At 53.2% G+C, this 25553-nt stretch overlaps 1 protein-coding gene across 2 annotated transcripts; it reads left to right on the top strand.

Moving 5' to 3' along the window:
- Positions 1 to 4066: 4066 nt before the first annotated feature.
- PLCD1 (phospholipase C delta 1) lies at positions 4067 to 25478 on the top strand. 2 transcript variants are annotated; one of them, XM_019984998.2, is made up of 15 exons: positions 4067 to 4240; positions 11248 to 11412; positions 14604 to 14832; positions 21440 to 21569; positions 21668 to 21899; positions 22312 to 22513; positions 22635 to 22779; positions 22857 to 23006; positions 23099 to 23257; positions 23475 to 23634; positions 23823 to 23939; positions 24366 to 24544; positions 24637 to 24769; positions 24847 to 24996; positions 25145 to 25478. In XM_019984998.2, the coding sequence occupies exons 1-15, from the start codon at positions 4207 to 4209 to the stop codon at positions 25228 to 25230; spliced, it is 2271 nt and encodes a 756-aa protein (XP_019840557.1). In that variant the 5' UTR covers positions 4067 to 4206; the 3' UTR covers positions 25231 to 25478. The 2 variants fall into 2 exon arrangements, with proteins under 2 accessions (XP_019840557.1, XP_019840556.1); XM_019984997.2 differs by lacking the exon at positions 4067 to 4240 and adding an exon at positions 7926 to 8153.
- The last annotated feature ends 75 nt before the right edge of the window (positions 25479 to 25553 follow it).

Below are 25553 nucleotides of genomic sequence, written 5' to 3'. Positions count from 1 at the left end.
TTATGTATATTGTCCTACAATTTGCTTTTTTCCACTGCAACTCAAAGATAATGTTTTTTTGTTTTGTTTTGTTTTATGTTTAAAAGATGCAGGGGAACACACTGTAATGGAAATATCAAGTTATATTTAACCAGGTCCCTGCTAGTGAACTTTACCTTATATAATGTTTATATACATAATATACAGATGATACAGAATCAAAATTTCTTGGCCAAGGACTTCCCTGGTGGTCCAGTGGCTAAGGCTCCATGCTCCAAGGCAGGGGGCCCAGATTTGATCCCTGGTCAGGGAACTGGATCCCACAGGCTACAGCTAAGAGTCTGCGTGCCACAATTAAGACCCAGAGCAGCCAAATAAATAAATTTTTTTTTTAAAAAAGAAACCACAAACCTTAAAAAAATTATAAAAATAAAATTTCTTGGCCAAAGCATATATATATTTTAATATTTGAGGTATTGTCAAATTGCCTCTCAGAAAGATTAGCCTGAGTAGACTCCCATTAGAACTATGTGAAGGCTTATCGGCATTTTCAACATGCTTTGAACCATAGCCCAGAGTTTAGCTCCAGCCCACCTCCCCCTCTAAAACTCCAGACTTGTACATCCATCTTGTACCTGACATCTCACCTTGGCTGTCTGCAGCTACCTCAAATGTAATGCGTCCACAACAGAGCACTTGCTCATCCTCAGCCTTCCCCATTTCAGCTTCTGGGAACCAACTGCTTCCAACGGTCCAGGCCAAAAACCTAGAGTCTTCCCTGACTCTTCTCTTCTTTTCACAGCCCCTACTGTTCAGTCCTGCTGGCTCTCCCATCAAAATGTATCCAGACTCCTCCCACTTCTCATGACCTCTGCCCCCACCACTGGCAGCTGACCCACCATTCACTCTCACCTGAATTATTGCAAGAGCCCCTTCCCTGGCCTCCATGCTTCAGCCCTGTTCCTCCATGATACTCCCCGACCAGCAGCCAGAGTGATTCTTTTAAAATATGAATCAGGGACCTCCCTGGAGTTCCAGTGATTAGGAGTCCACCCTTCTGCTGCAGGGGACCGGGATTCAATCCCCGGTCAGCAAACTAGGATCCTACAAGCTGTGGGGTGGAGAGAAAGGAAAATTTAAAAAAATTAATCTTAAAAAATAGTACAAATGTCTTATTTACAAAACAGAATCACAGGTGTAAAAAACAAACATGCTTACCAGGGGGAAAGGTGGGGCGGGGGCAGGGTAAATTGAAAGATTGGGACTAACATATACACACTACATTTATATATATATAAATAACATATATATAAAATAGATAACTTAATAAGGACCCACTGTATAACACAAGGAACTCTATTTAGCACTCGGTAATGGCTTCTATGGGAAAAGACTCAAAGAGTATATGTAATATTGATTGACTTGTGCTGAATACCTGAAACTAATACAACATTGTAAATCAACTATACTCCAATAAAATATTTAAAAATTTTTTAAATACAAATAAAAAAATATGAATCACAACACATCCCTTTTTGACTTGAAAATGTCCCATGTTCCCCAGAGTAAAAATGGCAGCCCTTAGCAGGCCCGTCGGGACTTGGTTCCCACTACTTCTCTGGCCTGTCTTGCTCCTCTCTCCCCGCCTCTCTCTGCTGCCGCCACACCTCACCCACCCAAGTTTGTGTTTCTGGGGGAGGGATTGGGCAGGGCTGAATCCGAAGCATGTCTGGAAAGCTGGCATTCTTGGGTTAATCTCTTGCCTCCCCAGGGTAGTGGTGGAGGGAGGGGCCAAGGGAAGTGACTTAAGGTAGGCACCAGCTCTGACGGTAGGTCTGGCCTGTCTCCAAGTCATCCCAGAAACTTCCCCTTACACCCACCCTCACTCACACATCGGGGACAGGAAGGTCAGCTGGGGGTGTGAGACACCTGAAAGTCCACCATTAGACAACTCGTCTCTGGGCAGGCATGGCCCCTGGATCTCAGGGGCATCCTGCAGAGGTAACTAACTGAGAGCTGGATTTTAGGGGAGTAATTTGGGCACCTGGCCAGGGCTGGGCCCACAGAGGTCCCTGGTTGTTTAGGGCAGAGGGAACAGATTCCAGCAACTGCAATTCAGTGCAAAGCCTCTCGCTTGGCTCCCCCAGCCCCACCACACACAGACACACAGTCCCCACACTGAACACGCTTACACACAGCAGAAGTAATCAAGTAGAGTGCCTCCCACCCAGTAGAAGGGAGGGACAGACAGGAGAGAAGAAGAGAGGAGAGTCTTGGGGAGCTGCTGACCTACGGGTTAGACCAGCAGCCTGGCTTCTCTGAACAGGGTGTGGCCCAGCCCTCTTTTCTGACTGAACCTGGCTGCATGGGCCAACTCTGAGTCAGCCATGCCCATCCGGCCCAGCAACTCCAGGCTCCAGAGGAGGCCTCAGCTTCTCTGGCCTGAGCCAGAGGCCAGAAGAGGGCCTGTGTGCGACAGGTTTGCTGTGTGCAAAGGAAAAGCCAGGCTGCAGCCCCCACCAGGGGCATCAGAGGGAGAGGTGACAGGTCATGCCCTGGTTTCAGGCTTGGGGCTCAGAGCTGGGAAGTGACATGAATAAATAGGAATGATGCTTAAGATGAAGCCGAGCCAACTGCTGGTGTTAAGTTTTGTGGTGTGGCTACCTGGGAAGAGCAGGGCTTGGGGGAGGCCCAATGCTGAGCAGAGGGGCTTGCAGGCCTCTGGGGATGTCAGAGGTCCCAGGACTCGCCCCAGGGCCAGTGGAGACCCCCAGAGGGCAGGTCCGGAGGCAGGCATCCTGGCCTGGAGGAGAGAGTGAGGACAGAGAAGGACCCCTCAGCCTCCCTGACCCCAGGCTGGAGCTCCAAAGGGAGGCCTTGTGTGGACTTGCTTGTTGTTGAGCAGAAGGGAAAGCAAGGAGGGCTTGGACAGGCCTGAGGGCAGGCCACTTGGGGAGAGGGCTGGATTAAGGGCTAGCCTTCTCCGTGCAGGAGAGGCGGGAAGACAGAGGGGGCTCTCCAAAGTCCTGACCCAGCCTCAGTCATCAGGATGGGAAGACTTGGCCTCTCGCTGGCTGACATCCGTTCCTGAGGTATTCAAGGCCACCCAGACCTGCCTCTGCTGGGAGTGGGAGGGGCTGGGGTCCATCTGGTTCTGCCAGACTCTCACTGTTGGCTTCATCAGCCCAGGAAGCCTGGGGGATTCACTGGTGGGCTCAGCACCATCACCGCCCCCATCCTGAAAGGTCTTCTGAGGGCTCTCTCAAGGCCTTTCCCAAAAGTTGGTGGGCAGCAGGATTCTGGGACTTCTGGGGGTCTCTGGGTACTTATAAAAAGTGTGTCAGGACTGCAAGAGTTGACTGTGGGAGTAGGGGCAAGGGTACCACTTGTCCAGACAGTCTCTTGGGATGCCACCCAAAAAAGGAACCTTGGAGATGTCCTAGATTCTGTCCCCCACTTTGTTGTACAGATCGCCAGGCGTTTGGGGTGTGAGGGGCTCAAAGGAGAGTTTTCTGCAACTACTCTAAGTTTTGTGGCTTCTGCCCCAGCCCCCGCCAAAGGCACTTCTAGGGTTAGAAACTTCCCAGAGAGAGGGAAGGGGACCCTTCTCCAGACTAGATCCAGGCATGCCTCTCTGAGGACCTTCTAACTCTGAGGACCTTCTAACTTCTCATTCTGCAGAAGAGAAAGCAGACATCCGGGGAGCCGCGGCTGGACGCCTGGACTCCAAGGCTGCCTTCTGCACCAGCCTGGCTGGGCGTCGAATGTTACGCGGTCCCGGGCCCAGGAGGACGCAGATTCTTTGGCGCATCACTGTAACCCGGCGAAGCGCCCACAGGCAGGGCGTGGGGCCCGGCCGCCCGAGCTAATGACAGGGCCCGCGGCCTGTGGGTGGCGGCGGCGGAGGAAGCCAGAGGGATCTGGCTATTTCTGTCTGGGACGCGCCCACAGGCCTGGGCCAGGGATGGCCGGGCTTCCAGGCCCCCACCTCTGTCCTCCCAGCCAAACCCCAGGAGGGGCGGGGAGAGGCGCGGGTTGGAGGGCCCAGGGGGCGGGGGCGCGGGCGGGCGGGGGGCGGAGCGGAGTCCCGGGCCCACCTCCGGCCTCCTGCCCCCCGCAGTCCATTCGGGTCCCTCCACCACACTCCGCTCGGACCCGAGGCCGCCGCGCTGTCGCCGCGGACGAGTGTCCCGCGGCGCACCCCTCCCGCCACGCCGTCCGTCGGGCATGGACTCGGGCCGGGACTTCCTGACCCTGCACGGTGAGTGCTCGGCCTTCTCGCGGGGAGGGGGGGCGTCCCCTCCTGGGTCGACCCTGCGAAAACCCGTCCCCGGCCCAGGGCGGGGGACCCCCTGCTCCTTCGGCCGCCCTCCGCCCCGCCCCGGGCCCGCCCCTCGGCCCTTTTGTCGCATTGAGGAAATCTCGACCCGACTGCCGGGCGCGACCCTGGGCGTTTCCAGGCTTGTCCCGCAGACTCGGCCGGTGGGGAGAAAACGGGTGTGCGAGTCTGAAGACTTCCCTAAAGACGACCCCCGGCCCCGCCGCCTTGGGGTCGACCCCCCTCCCTTATCCTGGTCACGGAAGGCTAGGCTCCAGGGTCTGCTGCACTCGCAGGGGCCGAGCAGGGAAGGAACCGGCATCCACGAATAATCAAGTTCTCTCCGCCCTGTCCGGGCCGCCGGGAGAGGCTCCCCAGAGCACAGGCGTGCCTGGACCGCGTCCGGGCGCGTGAGTGTTGCGGGCTGGGAGGAGTAGGGCGAGGAGGTGTGCGAAGTGAGATGTGGCCGTGCCGCAGTAACTGCCCAGCGCAGAAATCAGGGTCAGCGATGCCCGGGCTGGGAGGAGCAGCCCAATAGCCCCCATTTGCGCACCCTCCTGGCCAGACAGGCTCGTGTCTCCACTCTAACTGCCTGTGGCTCTCAGCTTTGTCCAGCCGAGCTCTGTCTCTTCCGAAAGACCGGGGAACAGTTTGGACCAGCTCCTTGTCCTATCGCAGTCTCTCCAGGAGAGAGAGCAGCCGTGGGCTCCGGACTGCAGGGACTGAGGGGGTCTCTTAGCTGAAGGGGTCCCCAACCTGCACCTGGCATCTCTTTGCGCCAGCCTGGGGGCTTACCCACTCTTAGAGGGCTTTGCACTCCAGCCCCCTAGGTCATGTGCCAGCTCAGCAAACCTGCCTCTCTCACTCCAATCACTGCTTAAGTCCATCTCCCTCTGTTTTCTAGTACCCCTGGAGTCTGAGACGTTAGTGCCCACCACCTACCCATCTAAATCATGGATAGTCTAAACTATCCATCTAGACCATGATTTCTGTGCTGGCAGTGGAGGTAATAGATGGGAAGGGGAAAGGCAGAGCCCTCCAGCTGTCCACTAGAGACCCCCTGGAACTCAGGGAAGACTCAGATGTTCCTTTCAGCCACTGCCCAGTCTGTCTCACGTTTCCTGGTTGGCTCAGACCTGGGCCCCATGGCCCAGAGAGACCTTGCTCAGTGCCCAGAGCTGTTACCCTCTCAAGGCAAACTCTTCCAGCTGGGTCATGGGTTCCCTGCTTTTTCCAGTGCCCCCTCTTCTCCCCTCAGGACAGAGGTATCCTTAGTGCTCCTCCAGACTGGCAGGGAGGCTGGGCAGCTCAGAGGATCACAGTAGAGACATCTCTTTCTCTCTAATAGTCCCTTAGCTGGTGCTGTCTATCCTGCAGACTGCCACCTCCTCCGTGCCTACTTCACACTCAGGCATCCTGTAAGCCCTCTGGTGGCTTCTGACACAGCTGCAGCTTCAGATCATGTTGGGATGGGCTCCAGCCTCCAGCCTCTGTGGCCTCTGTGCCTTTGTCCAGTCTCTTTCTCTGTGTGTGTGTGTGTGTGTGTGTGTGTGTGTGTGTGTGTGCTTAGTCACTCAGTCCTGTCCAACTCTTTGTGACCCCATGGACTGTAGCCCACCAGGCTCCTCTGTCCATGGAATTCTCCAGGCAAGAATACTGGAGTGGGTTCCCATTCCCTTCTCCAGGAGTCTGTTTCTAGGCAGCCCTAGTATCTTGCCTGGAGAGGGAACTGTGCGGAGTCTCAGTCAGCACCTCTCAGTCTTGTGGCATGGGCTTGGCAGCCCTGGCCCATCCTGTCTGAGACCTGCCTCTCAAGTGCCTGACTGCCCAGCCCTTCCTGCGGAGCTGGCACAAACCCTGCAATCCAAAGCTGCTCCCCTGGAGGCCCTGCTGCTTCTAGCTCATCACCCCAAATTACCTCCCTTAACTGCCTTTGTCCCCTATGCAACCCCCTACCCACCTTGATTGTTTCCAGCTTGTCTGTCCTGGGATTCCAGGCCCACACAACACAGAAACACACTGATCCACACTGATTTTAACTTTTTTGTGCCATGGACCACTTTAGCAGTCAGATGAAGCCTGTGGACCCCTTTTCAGGATCAAGTTTTTAAATGTATAAAGTAAAATACATAAGAATTCGAAGGAAGCAATTTATATTGAGATGTGGTTCTATCCATAGGTCCTCGAGGAGTCCTTAGCCCTCTGGTTAAAAACCATTGTGTGGTTTCTCTAAAACAGAGGCTTCCCCTTACCCTCAGCTCCCTTCACTGCAAATGAAGAACAACTTGTCTGTGCCCATATTCCAGCTCACCTTCACTAACACACGTTCCCATGCTTTATTATTCTCCAAGGTGAGACCTTAGGCAAGTCACTCTGCACTTCAGTTTATCATTATTATTGCCATGCTTGTCTGTACTAATAACTGGCTTTGCGAGTGACTCACTGTCAGTGCTGGTGACTGGAGCTGCAGTGAGGCAAATGAAGGAACTATTCAGAGGCAGCGAGTAAAAGAGAGGAGTGAGTCAGGCCTCTGGGTGATGTCCTGACCTTGGCACACAGGAGGGGCTCAATAAATAATTGCTGGGTGAATGAAAGTGGGGTGGTAACTTACATGAAAGATCCCACTGTACCGAGCACACTGGCAGCACAGTTTCGTATAGAGTTGGAGTCCTCACCTATTTATCAAAGCAAACCTGTGTTAATGGATTCATTTTTAAGATCGGCATTTTTTCAAGAATTCCATTCGCATTTGGCATCTTGGAGATTATTCCACTCAGGTAGAGAAACTCCCTCAGAAGGAAACAGGCCTACTTGGGATTCACATGTGAAGCAACGGCCCACTCAGTCACAATGGATTCGTTGAGTGACTGAGGTAAAATATTTGGCGGGCTCCGGTGTCCGGCCGAGCTCCATCCTCAACTCTGCCTGGCCTGGCCCCACCCGGCTGTCCGCTAGACCCTGCAGCCCAGGCCGCCGCCGGGCCGGGCTTCCCTCCTCGGCTCAATCTCGCCCAGCCCTCTGGTTCTCCGCCAGGTCTCCCGCTGAGTGTTTAGGATTCCCGGCTCAGTCTCCGCCCCCTGGTCGGACTCCGCCCCAACACTGCCTCCAAAGTCGAGGTACCGCCCTCCCTGCCCCCAAACGGCCATGCTTTCCATCGCTGTACCCTCCCCCGGCTCGTCCCCTGGACTCTGGCTCCGCCCCCCGCCGTCTTCCAGAGTCTGACTCTGCCCCACATCGCCTCCCAGACCTGGCTCCTCCCGCTCCCCGCCTCTTTGGCTCTGGCTCCGCCCCAATCCGCTTTCTGGACTCGACTTTCGCCACTGATCTGCTTCCTGGGTTATGGATTTGTTCCACTCCGCCTCCTGGCCCCGGCTCCTCCTTCGGAGCGTCCCGCCTTCTGAGCTCCGGCCCCTTCGCTCCCCGTCTTGATTCCACTCTCCCTTCATCTCCCGGAGGCATCCGTTCTACCCCTCTGGAACTGGCCCTGCCTTCTAGGATATGGCTCCGCCCCGTCAGTGCTGATTTCTGTATCGCTCCGCCTCTAGACTCAAGGCCCCACCCATCCTTCCAGACCCCGCCCCCACTGGTTCTAGCCCCGCCTACCTACTCCCGGTCTCTGCACCTACTCCAGGTCTCCGCCCCCTCCCCTCCGAGGAGGTGGTTCCCACCCTAGGGCCGCGGCTGCCTTCTGGACGCCACACTGTCCTGGGCCAGGTTTGCTGGGCCGCAGGGTCACTTCGGAACGTCATGCAGTGCTTTGGGGTCCGGAGGCCGAGCCGGAGACTGAGCCGCTCCAGAGAGCTCTACTTGCAGGAACAGAGCCGCAAGGTGGCAGCGCTCAATGGGCAGAGGCTGGGTAAGGGATTCAGGGGCCCCGAGATCAGGGGAGGCTGGAAAGGCAGCTGGGGCAGGACGCAGACTGTGTGTCTTGGAGCCTGGACCTGTTTAGTACTTCTGTGAGTGTATGACTCGCAGTGGGGCTGTTTTTGCAGGGTTGCCATGTACTGGGGGGAATGGTTACCCTGCCCCTTGCCACTCTCAAACCATCTTGCTTACACGCCTAGTGGTAATTCTGTCACTTCTATGGTACTTGGGACCACTGTGCAGCAATGAGGATATGCAATGCTGTGTAATCAAATGGCACCAGTGTGACAGTGTGTGATGTGTGATGCTGCACACCATGTTTGACTGTGGGAGACAGATGTGACAGTGGGTGACCCAGATGATTCTGTCATCTGTGTTATGGGGTGTGTGTTCTATAGATTTTCTGCTGTTGCTCTTTGTGGCAGCGTGCACAGGTGGTGGCTGCATAAGGTAACATTTCCTAGCACTGATGCTGTGGGCAGGCTTCTGAGTCCCAACTCCACCGTGTAACTTCCTTGACCCTCAGTTTCATCATCTGTAAAATGGGAACAGTATTGCCTTCCTCATAGGGTTGTTGGGGTGATTAAATACATGTGCTAAGAACAGGATCTTATTGAAATGTGAACTATTATTACGGTGGCTACTGTTATTATGACAATGATGATGTTCCGGCACGGTACCTTGTTTGGCTGTGTGTGACTCCATGTAACAATGTGTGTCACTGTGTGTGGCCCATTGTCTCTTCCTGGTTGTGTATGGCAGTGTATGATGAGTATGGTGGACTGTGTGACTGTGTGTGTGGCTATATCTGTGTAGCTGTGCACTGCTTTGCATCCCAGACTCAGTCTGTCTTCATCAGGCATCACCCTAGGTACATGGGCAGGGCTCTTGGCATCATACACCCCTATGAGCACTGCAGCCTCTCTGCACTCCCCATACAGCCACCTCATTGTGTGCCACTAGCCTGGGCAGACTGATGAGGCTGCAAGGTCAACCCAGGAGTCCCTGAGCTCAGAGGCCCCTCTTTGCCACCTTCCCACAGGAGAAGATGCTGTATAGCTGAGTGAGTGGGGCTGGATGAAGGGGTGCCTATGGACCTTCTGGCTGCTACGGGAGCAAGGGCCGGGGGCAGACCAAAGGCCTCAGAAACAAAAGGGCCTCAAATGAAGCTCAGAGAAGGAGGTATCTGCTTAGGTTTCCCAGCAGCCTGGAGGGTCACTATTATCAAGACCCCCTTTGGGACCAAGGTCTGTGTTCCGGAAGCCATGTAGGCAGCCAAGGGACTTATCTCTGCCTGACCGCCGACAGGGCCACAGTCTGGCTCCAGGACAGGATGAATGTGTCGTCTGCTCACGGTGTTTTCCAGAACTGGAGGGTGGAGCTCCCACAGGCTTCCGACCCTGTGCCCCCACTCCCATCTGTGCTATGTGTGTGCACCCCCAGATGCCCCAGTTGGGCGGGGGTGAGGGGAGGGGAGTGCAAGCAGAGGGCAAGGGGATGTCCCTCTCAGCTGACCTCAGCCTCAGGAGGGACAGTGGGATCCCCCAGCTGAGCTGAGGCTGAGGCAGCTCTTTCCTCTGGAAGGCAGTGGAAACAACCTTGTCTCTGTTCTCTCTCTTGAGCCCCCCCAGACATAGCCACCAGTTGAGGACATTCTGTAGGAGCCTTCTCCTCCACTGGGTCTCCCCTGGGGCTGAAGGGGAACTGCTGACACTAAGGCGGGGGGTGGAGAGACTTGGAACAAAGGTGAGGGAAGGTCACATCAGACATCACCCAGTGCTGATGGCGGAATAGAGGTTCAGAGAGGGAAGGAAGTTGCCTAAAATCGTGGAGGGGGAAGTGTTAGCATGGGGCTATGTTCCCACTGGAGGAGGGTGACTAGGGAGGGATAGAGGCTGAGGCCTCTGTGTGCATCTGGAGCAGGCTGGCTGGGGTGTAGGAAGTGGGGTCATGGATAAAGTGGGAGAACCTATCTGGGGCTGGGGATCTGGGTTGAGACAAGAAAAGCCTGTAGGCCTAGGCACAGGCCCCTCACACTAGACACGCACGGCTTCTGAAGCCTCCACTCTGCTCGAGCAGGATAAAGACTGCTGAAAAGCCACAGAGTTTTCACTTGGGGGACAGAAGGGAGGTGAGGTGGTCTCTTGGCTCTGAACAGTGCTGGCTGCTGGGCTCCATGTGGCTTGGGTGATAGGCTTGAGATGTGCATTTCACCGTTAGTTACACTGATGGGTCATTATGGTGGTGTGGGGTCCCTCTTTGATCACAGTTGGCACAGGGTCTGCTTGGGATGAGGGATGCTATGAAACCAGGCCTGGTGCCCCTTTGGTGTCTCCTGCTTGGGTCTGGTGGGACGAAGGACACTGTCTCTGTGGGAGCCCACCCCCCAGGCCAGCCTGCATCTCTGAAAGGAGCCGGGTGGGAGGGGGCCAGGCAGTTAGGGTTCCTCTACTTCGGGGCCTTGGGCCAGGTGCTGCCTCAGCCTCGGAAAGGCCTGCACTATGCCTTTGGGCTACTCTACCCTGAGAGGTCCCAGACCCAGGCCACTCAGAGATGGGGTGGACAGGGAGGGATGAGGCATCTCAGCAGGCCTCTCCTGGACCCAATACACGATTCCAGAGCCATTAGACTAGGGAGGCTGTTGGGCTCATGATACTCATGGTGCTCTGGGATCCATTTCTGCCTGTGTTTACCCCTCTTCTTTTCTGCTCTGCCTGATCTTTGGTCCTACCTTCCTTCAGGTCACTCTGACCCCTAGGTGTGATAGTGAGGAGCCTACCAAGTCTTTTGGAGCCAGGCCATTTTCTAGGGGTCTGGTCCCCCAGGTGTTCTTTGTCCATTCAGCTGTGGGTTGCAGGGCATTACATATAAAGTGTGGCCTTGAACAGGTGGGTATCCTAAGGTTTGCACAGCCTCAGCTGGAGTCAGAGATGCCTGAAGGCGGGGCTCCTGAATTAGGTTGGAGCAAGGGTGGTGGAAGAAGTGAATAGAGCGCTGAGGATGAGGCTGGTGAAAAAGGAGCCAGCATGGGGCTGGAGCAGCAGGTACCCTAGAGGAGGTGGCATCTTACCAGCTCTGCCCCCCAGGCCTACAGGATGACAAGGACCTACAGGCACTGCTGAAGGGCGGCCAACTCTTGAAGGTGAAGTCCAACTCATGGCGGAGAGAACGCTTCTACAAGCTGCAGGAGGACTGCAAGACCATCTGGCAGGAGTCCCGCAAGGTCATGAGGACCCCGGAATCCCAGCTGTGTGAGTGCTCCCAGAGCACCATGAGTATCATGAGTGGGGAGGGGCAGGGTGCTGCTCCTGCGCTCTGATGGGGAAACTGACACTGGCTGGGGGAGGGGTGGGGCTGAAGGTCAATCGTGAACCACAACCAAAGGTAGGGAAACTGAGGCCTGGCCTGGCGGGGCAGCGGTCAGTCATGCAACCAGGATATCAGGTATGGGGGATCTGAGGCGGCCAGGCTCGGAGAAGGGAGTCAGTTAGATCACTGATAGGGAAACTGAGGCCTAGTCTGGGCTAGAGAGGGCAGTCGTGGACCACAGATGGAGATGCTCACGCTTTTTCGAAGTGGGGATACACAGCCATGGCCACAGACGGGAAAAGTCAGGCTCCCAAGTAAGGAGGGAACGAACAATGTTACCAGCGCGCACAGGTATCCACCCAGACATTTGTGGGAAGGAGGGAAGTTGGGCGGATGGATCAGGACTCAGGTGTGGTAAGGCCCAAAGTCCAAGGGCAGATAAGGCCCTTCCGGGTATTGGTGGACAGGATGAGAGGTGGGGCCACAGGAGGCAGCTCCTCCCTGGGCTGGAGCCAGGACAGGCAGGTTGGGGTGGAGCAGGCTGGGACTTGCATAGAGAGGCCTTGGTTGGTGAGGCTGTGGGCCTGAGGGCTTTCTGGAAGCTTCAGAAAAGGTCTAGGAATTCAGAGCTCAAGCCTGAAGATGGAGAGTGCCTCCTGCAAGGTCTTAGGAAGCAAGCTCTGCAGCTCTGCCAACACAGAACGCCCCAAACATTTTGCAAAATGAGAGGTTCCCTCTGCACCTTTACTTGGTGGGAAAAGTTTAGACCAAAGCTATCCAAAAGAACTTTCTATGATAATGGACATGTTCTATAGCTGTGCTGTCCAATATGTCAGCTACTAGCCACCTGTGGCCCTCGAGCACTTGAACCATGGCTACTGTGCTTAAGGAGCTGAATCCCTAATTTCACTGAATTTGAACTAATTTATATGTGAATAGCCATATGTGGCTGGTAGTATGGAAAGATCACTGCAGCTGTTGTTCTCTCGCAGTCCAAGTCCCTGGAAATTCATCACCCAATCACCTGCCCTTGGCTATGGAGGGGATGCAGGCTGGGTGAGCCCACTAAGCAGGTCTCTGGGGAATGAGACCAGACAGAGGCTCAGGTGGGAGGAGGAAAGGGAGGGTCTGCCAGGCCCCAGGACACTGGACAGAATCCTGAGAAGGTGTGGCCTGCAGGCCCGCAGCAGGGTCCGATGGAGGGAGCCTGGCTGGGTCCTGGGAGCTGTGGGCCGTGGGAGGTCTGAGCAGGGGAGGGCAGGGTCGGAGGGGATGGAGCCAGAAGGGCTCTCAGAAAATGACACTGCACACATGTCGGTCACATAAGACAGGAGTGACCCAGCCCTTGCCTCTGTCTGTGGCTCCAGCCAGGCTCCTTCACAGACCTCGGCCCTGATACAGGGTTTCCTGTTAGATGCTGGCAGTCGGCGGCACCGTGGGAACGGGGCATCGTACTCTTCGAGCCCTGGGGACTCCCGGAAGCCCATCCACCAGCCAGGACATGTGCATGGTTCCCAGTGTGTGCCAAGCACTTGGCGGGGGTGGGCAGGGGACAGATGGAGGAGTAGGAGATCTGGGCATTGCTAGACCTGGGCCGGTGAGATGGGGACCTTGTACCAGGACAGCTATGGGCAGAAGGGCAGAAGGGAGCTCCCAGCCCAGAGACCCAGCATGAGCAGAGGTGCAGGGATACGAACGCAGAAGGGCTGTGAGTGAAGGGCCTTAATCCTGACAGGGAGGGCCACAGGGGCGATAGCCTGGGGGTTGGGCATCAGGAGTGCTCAGGTGAGGAGTGTCCAAGACACAGAGACAGCTCTGGGCTGGGCATGCCTGTCATCTGCTTCCCTCCTCCTGGTGAGCAGTGAGCCTGCGCTCCACCCCCGGGGAAACTGAGGCCAGGAGCAGCGGACGGGGGGCAGTCTCCCAGTGCTGTGTCTCTGCTTCCTGCTCCCCAAGTCTCCACTACCTCCCTGATCCCGACCCCACTAGCCTCCCTCCGCTTTGGTTACCGCAGACAGGCAAGGGTTATCAGTCAGGAAGGCATCTGGACTTTCTCTCTGGAGTGGGTGGGGAGCTGGCCCCCACCACCCTGGCTTCCTGTTTTCACTCCCAGTCTGGGGCAGCTGCAGCCAGTGTGGGGCCTGGCAGGGCTGGGGAAGGTGCAGGGAGGGATTAAACAGGAATATCCCCTGCACCCCAGACAGCCCAGGGTCTGTGTGTCTCACACCTCACACATGGGGCCTGCAGGTGACCTGGAGGCCCTTGGGCACTCACCAGGAAGGACAGGCAGGCTGTTGGCCAGAGCTGGTCTCGACCCAGGGAAGGTGGATGTGGATGGCTTGGGATGGGGTTGGGGCAGGGGCAGAACCTGGCTCCAGATGATGGGAGGCCCAGCACGAGCCCAGCTGTAGGGAGTGGCTCACAGCCAGGTCAGGAGGCACCCTGGGGTTGAAGTGGGGCAAGCAGGGCCTCGCTGCTCCTGGAAGCTAGGAAAGCTGGGCTGCCCCAGGAGGGCCCCCTGCTGTCCCCAAGGATAGAATGACATGGTCTCAGACCCCCAGGGGCACCCTCCAGTCTACCTCTTGGGATCCTGGAGCACCAGCCCTCCCAAGGGGCTCCCTGAGATCAGGACCCATAGATGCATGCAGGCAAGGCCCTGGCTGCTCCCGACACAAGCACTTTTCCCTGTCAGTGGACCTCTGTCTCCAAACCCCAGGGCCAGGGCTGACTGAGTGTGGCTCCAGGCTCCTGAGTGGTCAGAAGAGCCTGGAGGCTCTCATGGCTGTCTTGGAGGGAGGGAAAGGGCCCAAAGTCAAGTACACCAGGAAAGCATGTGGCCATACCTCCGTCACAGGCCCCAAGCTCCAGAGTGGCCTCTTCCAGTCACTGAGAGCCCTGCCCTGCCCCGATCCTCTCCCAGGGGCCCCACTTCCTCCCAGCACAGAAACAGGGGGCCTGGGACCATAGGAGCCCTTCCCGCCCTAAAGTCAACCTCCCTCTCCCTGGGCATTTCCACTCTGCCTGCTGCAGCTGTGTCCCCCTTTCCTCCTCCATGTCAGCCTCTTTCTGTCCCCACTCTGACCATCCTCCTGCCCCTCACAGCTCTCTCTCTGCCCCCACCCCCTTCCCGCAGTCTCCATCGAGGACATCCAGGAGGTGCGGATGGGGCACCGCACAGAGGGCCTGGAGAAGTTTGCTCGGGATGTGCCTGAGAATCGCTGCTTCTCCATAGTCTTCAAGGACCAGCGCAATACTCTAGACCTCATTGCCCCATCACCAGCCGATGCCCAGCACTGGGTGCAGGGCCTGGGCAAGATCATCCACCACTCGGGCTCCATGGACCAGCAGCAGAAGCTGCGACAGTATCCTTTTGGGGGCAGTGGACCCAGACCCAGCCTGCGGCTACTGGCTATGCTTATCCCCAGGGCAGCCTCGGTATGGAAGACACCTGGCTTGGGCCAACATACCATAGACTGGGTGGCTTAAACAACAGAAATTAATTTGCTCACAGTTCTAGAGGCTGGAAATCCAAGATCAGGGGCCAAGCAGGGTCGGGTTCTGGTGGGAGCTCTCTTCCTGGCTTGTAGATGGCTATCTTCTGTCTTAAAATGTTGGGGGCGGGGGGCGGGATGTGGGGGGAAAGCGGGAAGAGAGAGTGAGCAAGATCTCTGGTGTCTCTTCTTACGTGGGCACTAATCCCATCACAAGGGCCCCACTCATGGTCTTACCTAAGTCTCTCAAGGCTCTGTCTCCAAATACATCACATTGAGAGAACACAATTGGGGGAAGCAGGGAAGGTACTTGGGCCCTCTTTTGTCTACTCTGACCCAAGGGCCAAACAGCAGTGCAGCTCCGTGATGTCCCTCGTCCCCTCGCTATAACCAGCATAGAGCTGGGAGACTGGGGAGGCTGAGGGGAGCTGCCTGCTTCAATGGGAGACCTAATCTTAGACTTAAAAAAAATATTATGTATCTTTTTTAAAAAGTCTTAGTTTTCTTTTTCTTTTTTAATTTTATCTATTAAAGATTTTTTTTTTTTGGCCGTACTGTTCAGCATGTGGGCAGTTCCCTGACCAGGGATGGAACCTGAACCCCCTGCATTGGAGGCTGACTCTTAACCACTGAACCACCAGGGAAGTCCCCTAGACTTAGACATTTTAATGTTTCCTAGAGTTACTGCATTTTTTTTTCTCTCTCTGGGAGTTCGGGAGGCCATGGTCCACTCCCACTTACCTCTATCCCCTGTGCCATTCTTTGGGGAGTGATCAAGTTCTCCCAGGCCTGGTATGCAGGCCAGCCAGGGGGCTAGAAACAAATTCACTTCAAAATCTAGGTACACAACAATGCCCTAGTCTATGGTTCAAAGAGGTCAGGCTTCGGGTATATAGGATTAGGGTGGAACCAGTACCAACTCTTTTTTTTATGACAGCTTTATTGAGATATAATTCACTTACCATGTAAATCATCCACCAGAAGTGTACAAATCCATGCTTTTTAGTGTATTCACAGTTATGCAACACATCAGCCAATGAATTTTAGAATATCCTCATCATTCTAAAAAGAAACCCATACTCTTTAGCAGTTCCCATTTCCCCACAGCCCCCACGGCCTAGACAACCACTAATCTACTTCCTGTCTCACCAATCTATTGATACTTTGTCTTTCTGGACGTATTATATAAATGGAATTCTACAGTCTTTTGTGAAGGCTTCTTTCACTTAGCATAATGTTATGGAGACACACTGGTGGCTCAGCGGTAAAAAAAATCTGCCTGCCAACGCGGGAGACATGGGTTCAGTCACTGGGTCGGGAATTTAGATCCTCTGGAGGAGAAAATGGCAACCCACTTCAGTATTCTTGCCTGGAAAATCCCATGGACAGAGGAGCCTAGTGGGCTTATATAGTCCATGGGGTTGCCAAGAGTCGGACACAACTTAGCGGCTAAACAACAGGGTTTGTACGCGTCATAGCCTGTATCGGTACTTTATTCTGTGTGCCTAATAATATTCCATTTTCTGGCTATTCCACATTTTATTTATCCAACCAGCAGGTGATGGCCATTTGGGTTTCTGCTTCTCTGAATAATGCTGCTCTGAACATTCGTGGTAAGTTTTTATGTGGACATACATTCTCATTTCTCTTGGATACATACCTAGAATTTCTGAGTCTTGTGGTAACTATATATTTAGACTTCTGAACAACTACCTATTTTCCAGAGAGGAAATTTATACTCCCACCAGCAGTGTATGAGGGTTCTGACTTTTCACGTCTTCACTAATCCTTGTTATCTGCCCTTTTTTATGACAGCTATCCTGTGGGTTTGAAGTAGCATTTCACTGTGGTTTTGATTTGCATTTCCTTGATAGCTAATGGGTTGAACATCTTTACATGTGGTTACTGGACATTTGTATATCTCTTTGGAGAAATAGCTATTCAACAGATCCTTTGCCCATTTGTTGTTCTTTTTAATGGACCTATTTAATTTTAAATTATGGTAATATATGCATAAAATTCGCTGTTTTAAGCATTTTTAGGTGAACAGTTCAGTAGTGTTAAGTACATTCACACTGTAGTTCAGCCACCTCCAGAACTCTTCATCTTGTAAAACTGAAACTCTGTACCCATTGAACAGTAGCTCCGCATTCCAGCCTCCCCCAGCCTTTGGCAACTGCTACTGTACTTTCTGTCTCTATGAACTTGCTTACTCTAGGTTCCTCATATAAGTGGACTCATACAGTATTTGTCATTTTGCCATTGGCTTATTTCACTTAGCACAATGTCTTCAAGTTTCTTCCATGTTGTCACATATGTTAGAATTTCCATCCTTTTAATATGAACAATATTCCATTGTATGTATGCACCACACTTCATTCGCCCACTACTGGACACTTGGGTTGCTTCCACTTTTTGTCTATTGTGAATAATGCTGCTATGAACATGAGTGTACAAGTATCTGAGACCTTGTTTTCAATTCTTTGGGGTACATACCCAGAAGTGGAACTGTGAGATCATCTGGTAATCCTATTTTCAGCTTTTTGAGGAACCACTCTACTGTTTGCCATGGCGAGCACCACTTTACGTCTCCCCAACAGCACTCAAGGCTTCCGATTTCTCCACATCCTTACCAACTCTGGTTATTTTCTTTTTAAAATAAGTATCTTACTGTGGTTTTGATTTGCATTTCCCTTATAATTAATGATATTGACCATTTTTATGTGCTTTTGTACATCTCCTCTGGAGATATGTTTATTCAGATCTCTGGCCCATTTTTTAATTGCGTTACCTTCCTATTATTTAGTTGTGAGAGTTTTTTCTTAATATTATAAACACAAGTCTCTTACCAGATATATGCTTTGCAATTAATTTCTCCCATTCTGTGGGTTCTGTTCTTATTTTGGTGGGTTTCTCTGAAGCACAGAATTTTTTGTTTCGGTGAGCTCTAACACATTTACCTTTTGCTTTTCTTGCCTGTGTTTTTTGTTGTCATAATCCCATGGGCAGAGGAGCCTGGTAGGCTGCAGTCCATGGGGTCGCGAAGAGTCGGACACGACTGAGCGACTTCACTTTCACTTTTCACTTTCATGCATTGGAGAAGGAAATGGAAACTCACTCCAGTGTTCTTGCCTGGAGAATCCCAGGGACGAGGGAGCCTAGTGGGCTGCCGTCTATGGGGTCGCATAGAGTCGGACACGACTGAAGCAACTTACCAGCAAGAAGGCTTGGCCTAACTCAAAGACACAAACATTTACTCATATTTTTTCTTATAGTTTTAGCACTTGCATTTAGGTCTCTGGTGCACTCTGAGTTCGTTTCTGTAAATTCTGTGTATGGTGTGATATGAGAGATCCAACTTCATATTTCTTTTGCATGTAGACATACAGTTGTTGAAAAGACTATTCTTTCCTCATTGAATTATCTTTATACCCCTGTCAAATATCAATTGACCATAAATATGAGGGTTTACTGCATGACTCTCTATTCCATTTGTCCTTTTTTTTTTGGCCACGCTACACAGGGGGACAACCAGGGATCTGAATCCGTAACCCCTGCAGTGGAAGCGTGGAGTTCTAACCACTGGGCCACTGGGGAAGTCCTCTGTTCCATTTACCTAAATTCCATTTATCTAAATGTCTATTCTTGCACCAACACCACAACGTTTTAGTTACTGTAACTTTGTAGGAACCTTTGAAATCCTGAAGTGTGAGTCTTCCAAATTTATTTTTTTCAAGAATGCTTTGACTGTTTTAGGCCCCTTGAATTTCCATACGAATTTGAGGATGGGGTTGTAAGTTTCTGCAAAGTAGCCAGCATGACTGTGACAGGTATTGTGTTGAATCCGTAGATTAATTTGGAGAGTATTCCTCATTTAACAGTATCAAGTCTTCTTTCTGATCTGCTAATACGGGGTATCTTTCCATTTATTTAGATCTTTAATTTCTATCAACAGTGTTTTGTGACTTTCAGAGTATACGATATGCATTAAAAGAATTTGTATTTTTATTCATTTTGATGCTACTATAAGGAATTATTTTCTTAATCTCATTTTCTGATTACTTTACTCATTGCTAGTGTATATCCAGCTCCTTTGGGGGACACATTTTGAACTCTGTAGATTCCCTTTAATTGTATGCTTTTCAGCATTTCAGGGGCTTTTAAGTGTTTTTCTCAAGGCTTTGTCTGCCTGACTTTGAGCTTTTTTTTTTTAATAAATAATTTTATCTATTTATTTATTTTTGGTTGTGCTGGGTCTTTATTGCTGCCTGGGCTTTTCTCTAGTTGCAATGTGCAGGTTCTCATTGCAGTGGCTTCTCTTGTTGCTGAGCACAGGCCCTAGGTTTCCAGACTCAATAGTTGTGGTTCCTGGGCTCTAGAGCACAGGCTCAATAATTGGGGCGCACAGGCTGAGTTGCTCTGAGGCATGTGGGATCTTCCCAGACCAGGGATTAAACCTGTGTCTCCTGCATTGGCAGGCAGATTCTTCACCACTGAGGCACACGGAAGCCCAATTTTGAGCTTTCCTAACAGCCCAGTTCTATGGCACTTTTCTGACAGTCACTCCTTTTGCACAGGCTTGTGCTTGGACAATCTCATGCCCTCTGCAGGCTTCTGCTGCCTAAATCTTGAGGTCTTAAAGCCATTCCAGCCTGCTGAAGAGCAATCAGCACTGGGACCTTATGCTTGGGTGGACCACTGTGAACTTGTATTTTTTTTAACCTGGAATTCTACCATAATTTTTTTTTATGTAAATGTATACATATATTTACATAAAACATACTTATATATATAAATACAAATTTAACTATATGGGTATGTTAGAATGAAGCTTTAAGGCCCAGAAAACCTGCCTCCTCCAGAAACTACTGACATTTGAGTTCTCCCTTTAATCTTTTCTTGATGCATTTCATTTTGTCTAGTGGTGCATTTGCCAAAAATAATGAAGATTAATATATTTGTATCATTTTTTATGTACCATTATGTCATAATTAGTTCCCTGTGTTAGTATGCTGCTGCTAAGTCGCTTCAGTCGTGTCCGACTCTGTGCGACCCCATAGACGGCAGCCCACCAGGCTCCCCCGTCCTTGGGATTCTCCAGGCAAGAACACTGGAGTGGGTTGCCATTTCCTTCTCCAATGCATGGAAGCGAAAAGTCTCGGCTTTAATGACTGTGTACTGTTCCACTGAGTGGATGTACTATAAATTAGTGATCCATTCTTTTACTGTCAGACGTTTCATTTGTTTTTATTCTTTTACCTCTATAAATAACACTGCAAAGGACTGTGTTCATAAAACCTTTCAGTATTCAGAAGTGCTTCCTTACCAATGGACTGCTAGAAGTGGAATTACTGAGTCAACTGGTGTAACAGGTTGATATCTCTACATTACCTTCCTAAGGGTTGTTCCAGTTTACTTTGTCCAGCTGATGGATGAGAGTGTACATTTCACCTCACCCTTACTTGCACTGGGAATATACCTTTAAGTTGCTGATTTTATCATCTAAGAAATTGCATCTTATTTCCAAACTGTTAGTATCTTTGATTACTATCAATGTTTGTAAAAGTTTGGTTTACATCCCTTTCTCATTTAGTTTTTAGGGTCATCATACTCTTTTCTTTTTAATTAATTCAAAAACTTTGCTGCAAATGCTTCCTCCAGTCTGTCAGATAGATGACTTTGTTTTTTCTTTATTTGATCCTCAGAATTTTAAAAATGTTGATATGGCGTGATTTATCTTGCGGTTTCCTTTCTGATTTCTTCCCAAAACCTGCTATCATGTTTTCATTGTGCTCATGAGTTCCCATTTTCTTGTTCTATAATGAGCTCTCTGTTTTCTGTGGAATGTAGTATGGAGCCTCTCCTTCTATAGTACTCAAGTTCAAGGCTGATGGGAGAGATAGAGGGAAAGAAGTGGAGACCAATGCACCGCAATCATGACACCATGATCCAGGCTTTGTTTTTGCATGTGATGTCCCCACCTTTGATCAGTGGCTTGAAATCTGCTGTTTCCTACTAAAAAAGCCTTAAAGGCTTTAGTCAAGTTGAGTAATAATTGTATGTTGAAAAGCAAAAGGACATACCTTGAAATGTTAACAGTAGATACCCCTGGCTGATAGAACTGTGGGGCCTTTGTTTACTTTTCTTCATTTTCTCAACTGTCTGTAATGAACCTTTTAGAGTGAGAAAATTAACATTTTTTAAAATTTAAAAATTTCAAATTTCAAATTTTTCTGGGTTCAAAGCCAGAAAGTAGGAAAAAGACTCTTTCATTGGATGTCATATTTCCTCCAAAGAGGCTACCAGGTCTTACCCCTGAAATGCAGATGTGCCAACAGCCAGGCCTGTGGGGAGCAGTGTCTATAGGGGCCCTCAGTCCACCTGGGCCTGGGAGTTGACCGTGAGCTTGAACCATGCCTCTGGCTGGGACCTGGGGGGTACCACGGCTCCTGGGGTTCTGTCCTTACTTCTTGCCCAGCTGGATTCATTCCTGCTTGCGAAAAGCTGACAAAAACAAGGACAACAAGATGAGCTTCAAAGAGCTACAAAACTTTCTGAAGGAGCTCAACATCCAGGTGGACGACAGCTATGCCCGAAAGATCTTCAAGGTGAGGCAGGAAGCGAGGGCTGGGTCTGCCTGGCAGTGTCTGGAACACAGCTTGGGACCTGCTCTGAGCCCTGCCTACCTGGCGTCCTGGCTCTGCAGGAATGTGACCACTCTCAGACAGACTCCCTGGAGGATGAGGAGATAGAGACCTTCTACAAGATACTGACCCAGAGGAAGGAGATCGACCGCACCTTCGAGGAGGCCACGGGCTCCAAGGAGACCCTGTCGGTGGATCAGTTGGTGACCTTCTTGCAGCACCAGCAGCGGGAGGAGGAGGCGGGGCCTGCACTGGCTCTCTCCCTCATTGAGCGCTACGAACCCAGTGAGACGGGTGAGGGCCTGTGAACTGCAGTTCTGGGCCCCACACTGCGGGAAGACCCCTGGGGAGACGGCAGCCCGAGTAGGGAGCTGGAGGGCAGGGGACGCCTCAGCCATTTCCAGGGCCCCTGGGCGATATTTCCCAGCCCATGCTGGGCACAACGCTTTAAGACGTCAGATGGGGGCCCAGTCCTGGAGAAGGAGGTGATGAAGTCCTGCCCTCGGGGGGCCTCACCGAGTCTGGGACAGAAGAGAAGGAGACAGAGCCCCATGCTGGGGTATAGTCACGGTCTGGTCAAGAGACTCAAACTTACCCCCTTTCCAAGAGATACGCGAGCACCAGCTCAGGATGGGAGGCGGGGCTGTGGGGGCCCTGCTCCCAGGGCGCTCTGACCTGCAGTCGCCCTCCCGCCTCCGCCTTCCAGCCAAGGCGCAGCGTCAGATGACCAAGGACGGCTTTCTTATGTACCTGCTCTCGGCTGACGGCAGCGCCTTCGACCTGGCGCACCGGCGCGTCTACCAGGACATGGACCAGCCGCTCAGCCACTACCTGGTGTCGTCCTCGCACAACACCTACCTGCTGGAAGACCAGCTCACGGGTCCCAGCAGCACAGAAGCCTACATCCGGTGGGGCAGGGCAACTTGGGCGTGACGGGGCGGGGTGGGGCGTGGCGTGGCGTGGCGTGGCGGGGCGGGGCCGGGCTTGACCGGGGCGGGACCAAGGGCCTAGCCCACACCCCACCTGCAGGGCGCTGTGCAAAGGCTGCCGCTGCCTGGAGCTCGACTGCTGGGATGGGCCCAACCAGGAGCCGATCATCTATCATGGCTACACCTTCACCTCCAAGATCCTCTTCTGCGACGTGGTCAGGGCCATCCGGGACTACGCCTTCAAGGTGGGCGTGCCCCTGGGGGTGAGGAGGAAGATACTCTGGGGCCACCCACCCCTCTTAATCTACCCCTGGGCCTCCAGGCATCCCCCTACCCCGTCATCCTGTCCTTGGAGAACCACTGCAGCCTGGAACAGCAGCGTGTGATGGCGCGACACCTGCGCACCCTCCTGGGGCCCATGCTGTTGGATCGGCCATTGGACGGGGTCGTCACCAGCCTGCCTTCCCCTGAGGTGCCCCACGGGGACCCGGTGCCCAGAGGAGAGGGCAGGGGACTGGCCGGGAGGCCAGCTGAATCTTGATCAGCTGCCCCCTCCATCCTTAGCAACTGAGGGGGAAGATCTTGCTGAAGGGGAAGAAGCTTGGGGGGCTCTTCCCGCCTGGAGGAGAAGGTGGCCCAGAGGCCACTGTGGTGTCAGACGAGGATGAGGCTGCTGAGATGGAGGACGAGGCGGTGAGGAGCCAAGTGCAGCACAAGTCCAAGGTTCGAGGGGGAGCTGTGGGGGTGCGGGAGCAGCCCTGGGGCCTTCCTCCATCATCACCCTCCATCGCCTTGTGGGATGTTCGCCTTGTCTGAGTGCTCTGTGGCTGTCACTCAGACCCTCTGCCCCCTCTCTCTGTCTCTGTCTGGGTTTCTGGCTCTCTCAGTGCCCACCTGCCCTAATCTCTGAATCTAACCTGGGCCTCCCCATGGCCCCCAGGAGGACAAGCTCAGGCTAGCGAAGGAACTCTCCGACATGGTCATTTACTGCAAGAGTGTCCACTTTCGGGGCTTCCCCAGCTCTGGCACCTCTGGACAGGCTTTCTATGAGATGTCATCCTTCTCTGAGAACCGCGCCCTCCGACTGCTCCAAGAATCAGGTGAACCTGGCCCTGCCTCCCCACCCCCTAGATTGCTGCCCATCTGTCTGACCATCTGAGCTGGCCAGGGCCAGGACTAGCTCCCACCCCTCCAGACATCTCCCAGAGCCGGCACTCCATGATGTTAGTGAGGTGCTTGGGCTCACCCAGAAGGCCTCTGCTTCTGACCAACTCATACCCTTCCTCAGGAAACAGCTTTGTCCGCCACAACGTGAATCACCTGAGCAGGATCTACCCCGCTGGGTGGAGAACGGACTCTTCCAACTACAGCCCCGTGGAGATGTGGAATGGGGGCTGCCAGATCGGTATGGGCTGGCTGGGGCTTGGAGGAGCCCTGGGTGAGGGTTTCTGTCTGGAGGGCCAGGGGACTCTGGGGACCCAGGCAGAGCCAGATTCACAGATTTGGCTTCAGAGCTGGTAATCACAGTTTGGATATAATCTCCCGTGAGCAAATACAGCCTCTGAAATTTCATCATTAGCGCACTTGTCCTTTGAATTCTGGCCCCAGAAATGTAATGTAAGGTTGGTGTAGTGGGTCAGTTAGGGCAGCAGGAGGGCAGTAGGCATTGGAGTGATCCTGGACCCTGATTCTATCTCACTATGTGACTCTGGGCCCCAGTGTGCCCCAAGCCAGCTGGGCTCTGGGACCCGAGACACCCCCAACACACACACACACACACACACACACACACACACACACACAGCCTGTGACTACTCTGTCCTGCCTGCAGTGGCCCTGAACTTCCAGACTCCTGGGTCAGAGATGGATGTGTACCAGGGCCGCTTCCTGGACAATGGGGCCTGTGGGTACGTGCTGAAGCCTGCCTTCCTGCGAGACCCCAACTCTACCTTCAACTCCCGTGCCCTGGCCCACGGGCCCTGGTGGACTCCGAAACGACTCAATGTCAGGGTATGGCCAGCCACAGTGGGGACAGGTGCCCTGGGCCTCCCTTCCCCCTCGCTACCATCCTGAACGCTTAATTATCCCTTGCCTCTCCTCAGGTCATCTCAGGGCAGCAGCTGCCAAAAGTCAACAAGAATAAGAATTCAATCGTGGACCCCAAGGTGACAGTGGAGATCCATGGCGTGAGCCGGGACGTGGCCAGCCGCCAGACCGCTGTGGTCACCAATAACGGTACGTGCTGGGCCTGGGCTGAGCCTGGCTCCCGGAGCTGATGTCTGTGCTGTTGACACGGTGCTTGCACCCGCTAGGTTTCAATCCGTGGTGGGACACAGAGTTGGAGTTTGAGGTGGCTGTGCCTGAGCTTGCCCTTGTGCGCTTTGTGGTGGAGGACTACGATGCCTCCTCCAAGAACGACTTCATTGGCCAGAGCACCATCCCCTTGAAAAGCCTCAAGCAGGGTGAGTGTCTGTGAGGAAGGGGAACGACTCGGGCGGCCGGGTGGGATGGGAGGCATTTCTTGGGTGGGGGCTGGCTGTCCCTCGAAGTATCCTCCTGGAGTGAACAGAACTCTCCTGGTGCATCCCTCCCCACCCATTCGCCCGCCAGGATACCGACACATCCACCTCCTCTCCAAGAACGGGGACCAGCACCCGTCTGCCACCCTCTTTGTGAAGGTGGCCCTCCAGGACTAGGCTCGGGGGTTCTGGTGAGGGCTGCCCTGAGCAGACCCGATGGGAGCTGTCCCAGCCCCTCGCTCAGAGCCGGCAGCCCCGTGCCGCCTTCGGCTCCAGCCTCCTGTCTGCTGCTGCCTCTCGGCAGCCCAGGTGCTGGCCCAGTGCCTGGTGCTGCCCTCACTTCCGTTAGGAGCCACACTGCAGCCCTCTCTCCATCCTCCGGCTGGGCCCTGGGCTGAGGGTTTTTATAAAAATCGTCAAAATAAGTACTGTGGTCTCTCTACCTGGATACCAGAAAAATCCCTGTAAAGCACACGTGCGTGTGTGTACATGAATGTATG

This window comes from Bos indicus, chromosome 22 (assembly GCF_029378745.1).
Source record: "Bos indicus isolate NIAB-ARS_2022 breed Sahiwal x Tharparkar chromosome 22, NIAB-ARS_B.indTharparkar_mat_pri_1.0, whole genome shotgun sequence".
Taxonomy (NCBI): Eukaryota; Metazoa; Chordata; class Mammalia; order Artiodactyla; family Bovidae; genus Bos; species Bos indicus.
The sequence above is the reverse complement of the archived record's forward strand: the minus strand, read 5'-3'. Positions and strand labels throughout refer to the sequence as shown.

Bases quoted from the DNA above. Each gene is read 5' to 3' on its own strand.
- PLCD1 (XM_019984997.2), top strand. From the start codon at position 8,045: ATGCAGTGCTTTGGGGTCCGGAGGCCGAGCCGGAGACTGAGCCGCTCC. The intron at 11,413-14,603 runs GTGAGTGCTCCC...CCCTTCCCGCAG, and splicing joins GACCCCGGAATCCCAGCTGT to TCTCCATCGAGGACATCCAG. The intron at 21,570-21,667 runs GTGAGGCAGGAA...CTGGCTCTGCAG, and splicing joins ATGCCCGAAAGATCTTCAAG to GAATGTGACCACTCTCAGAC.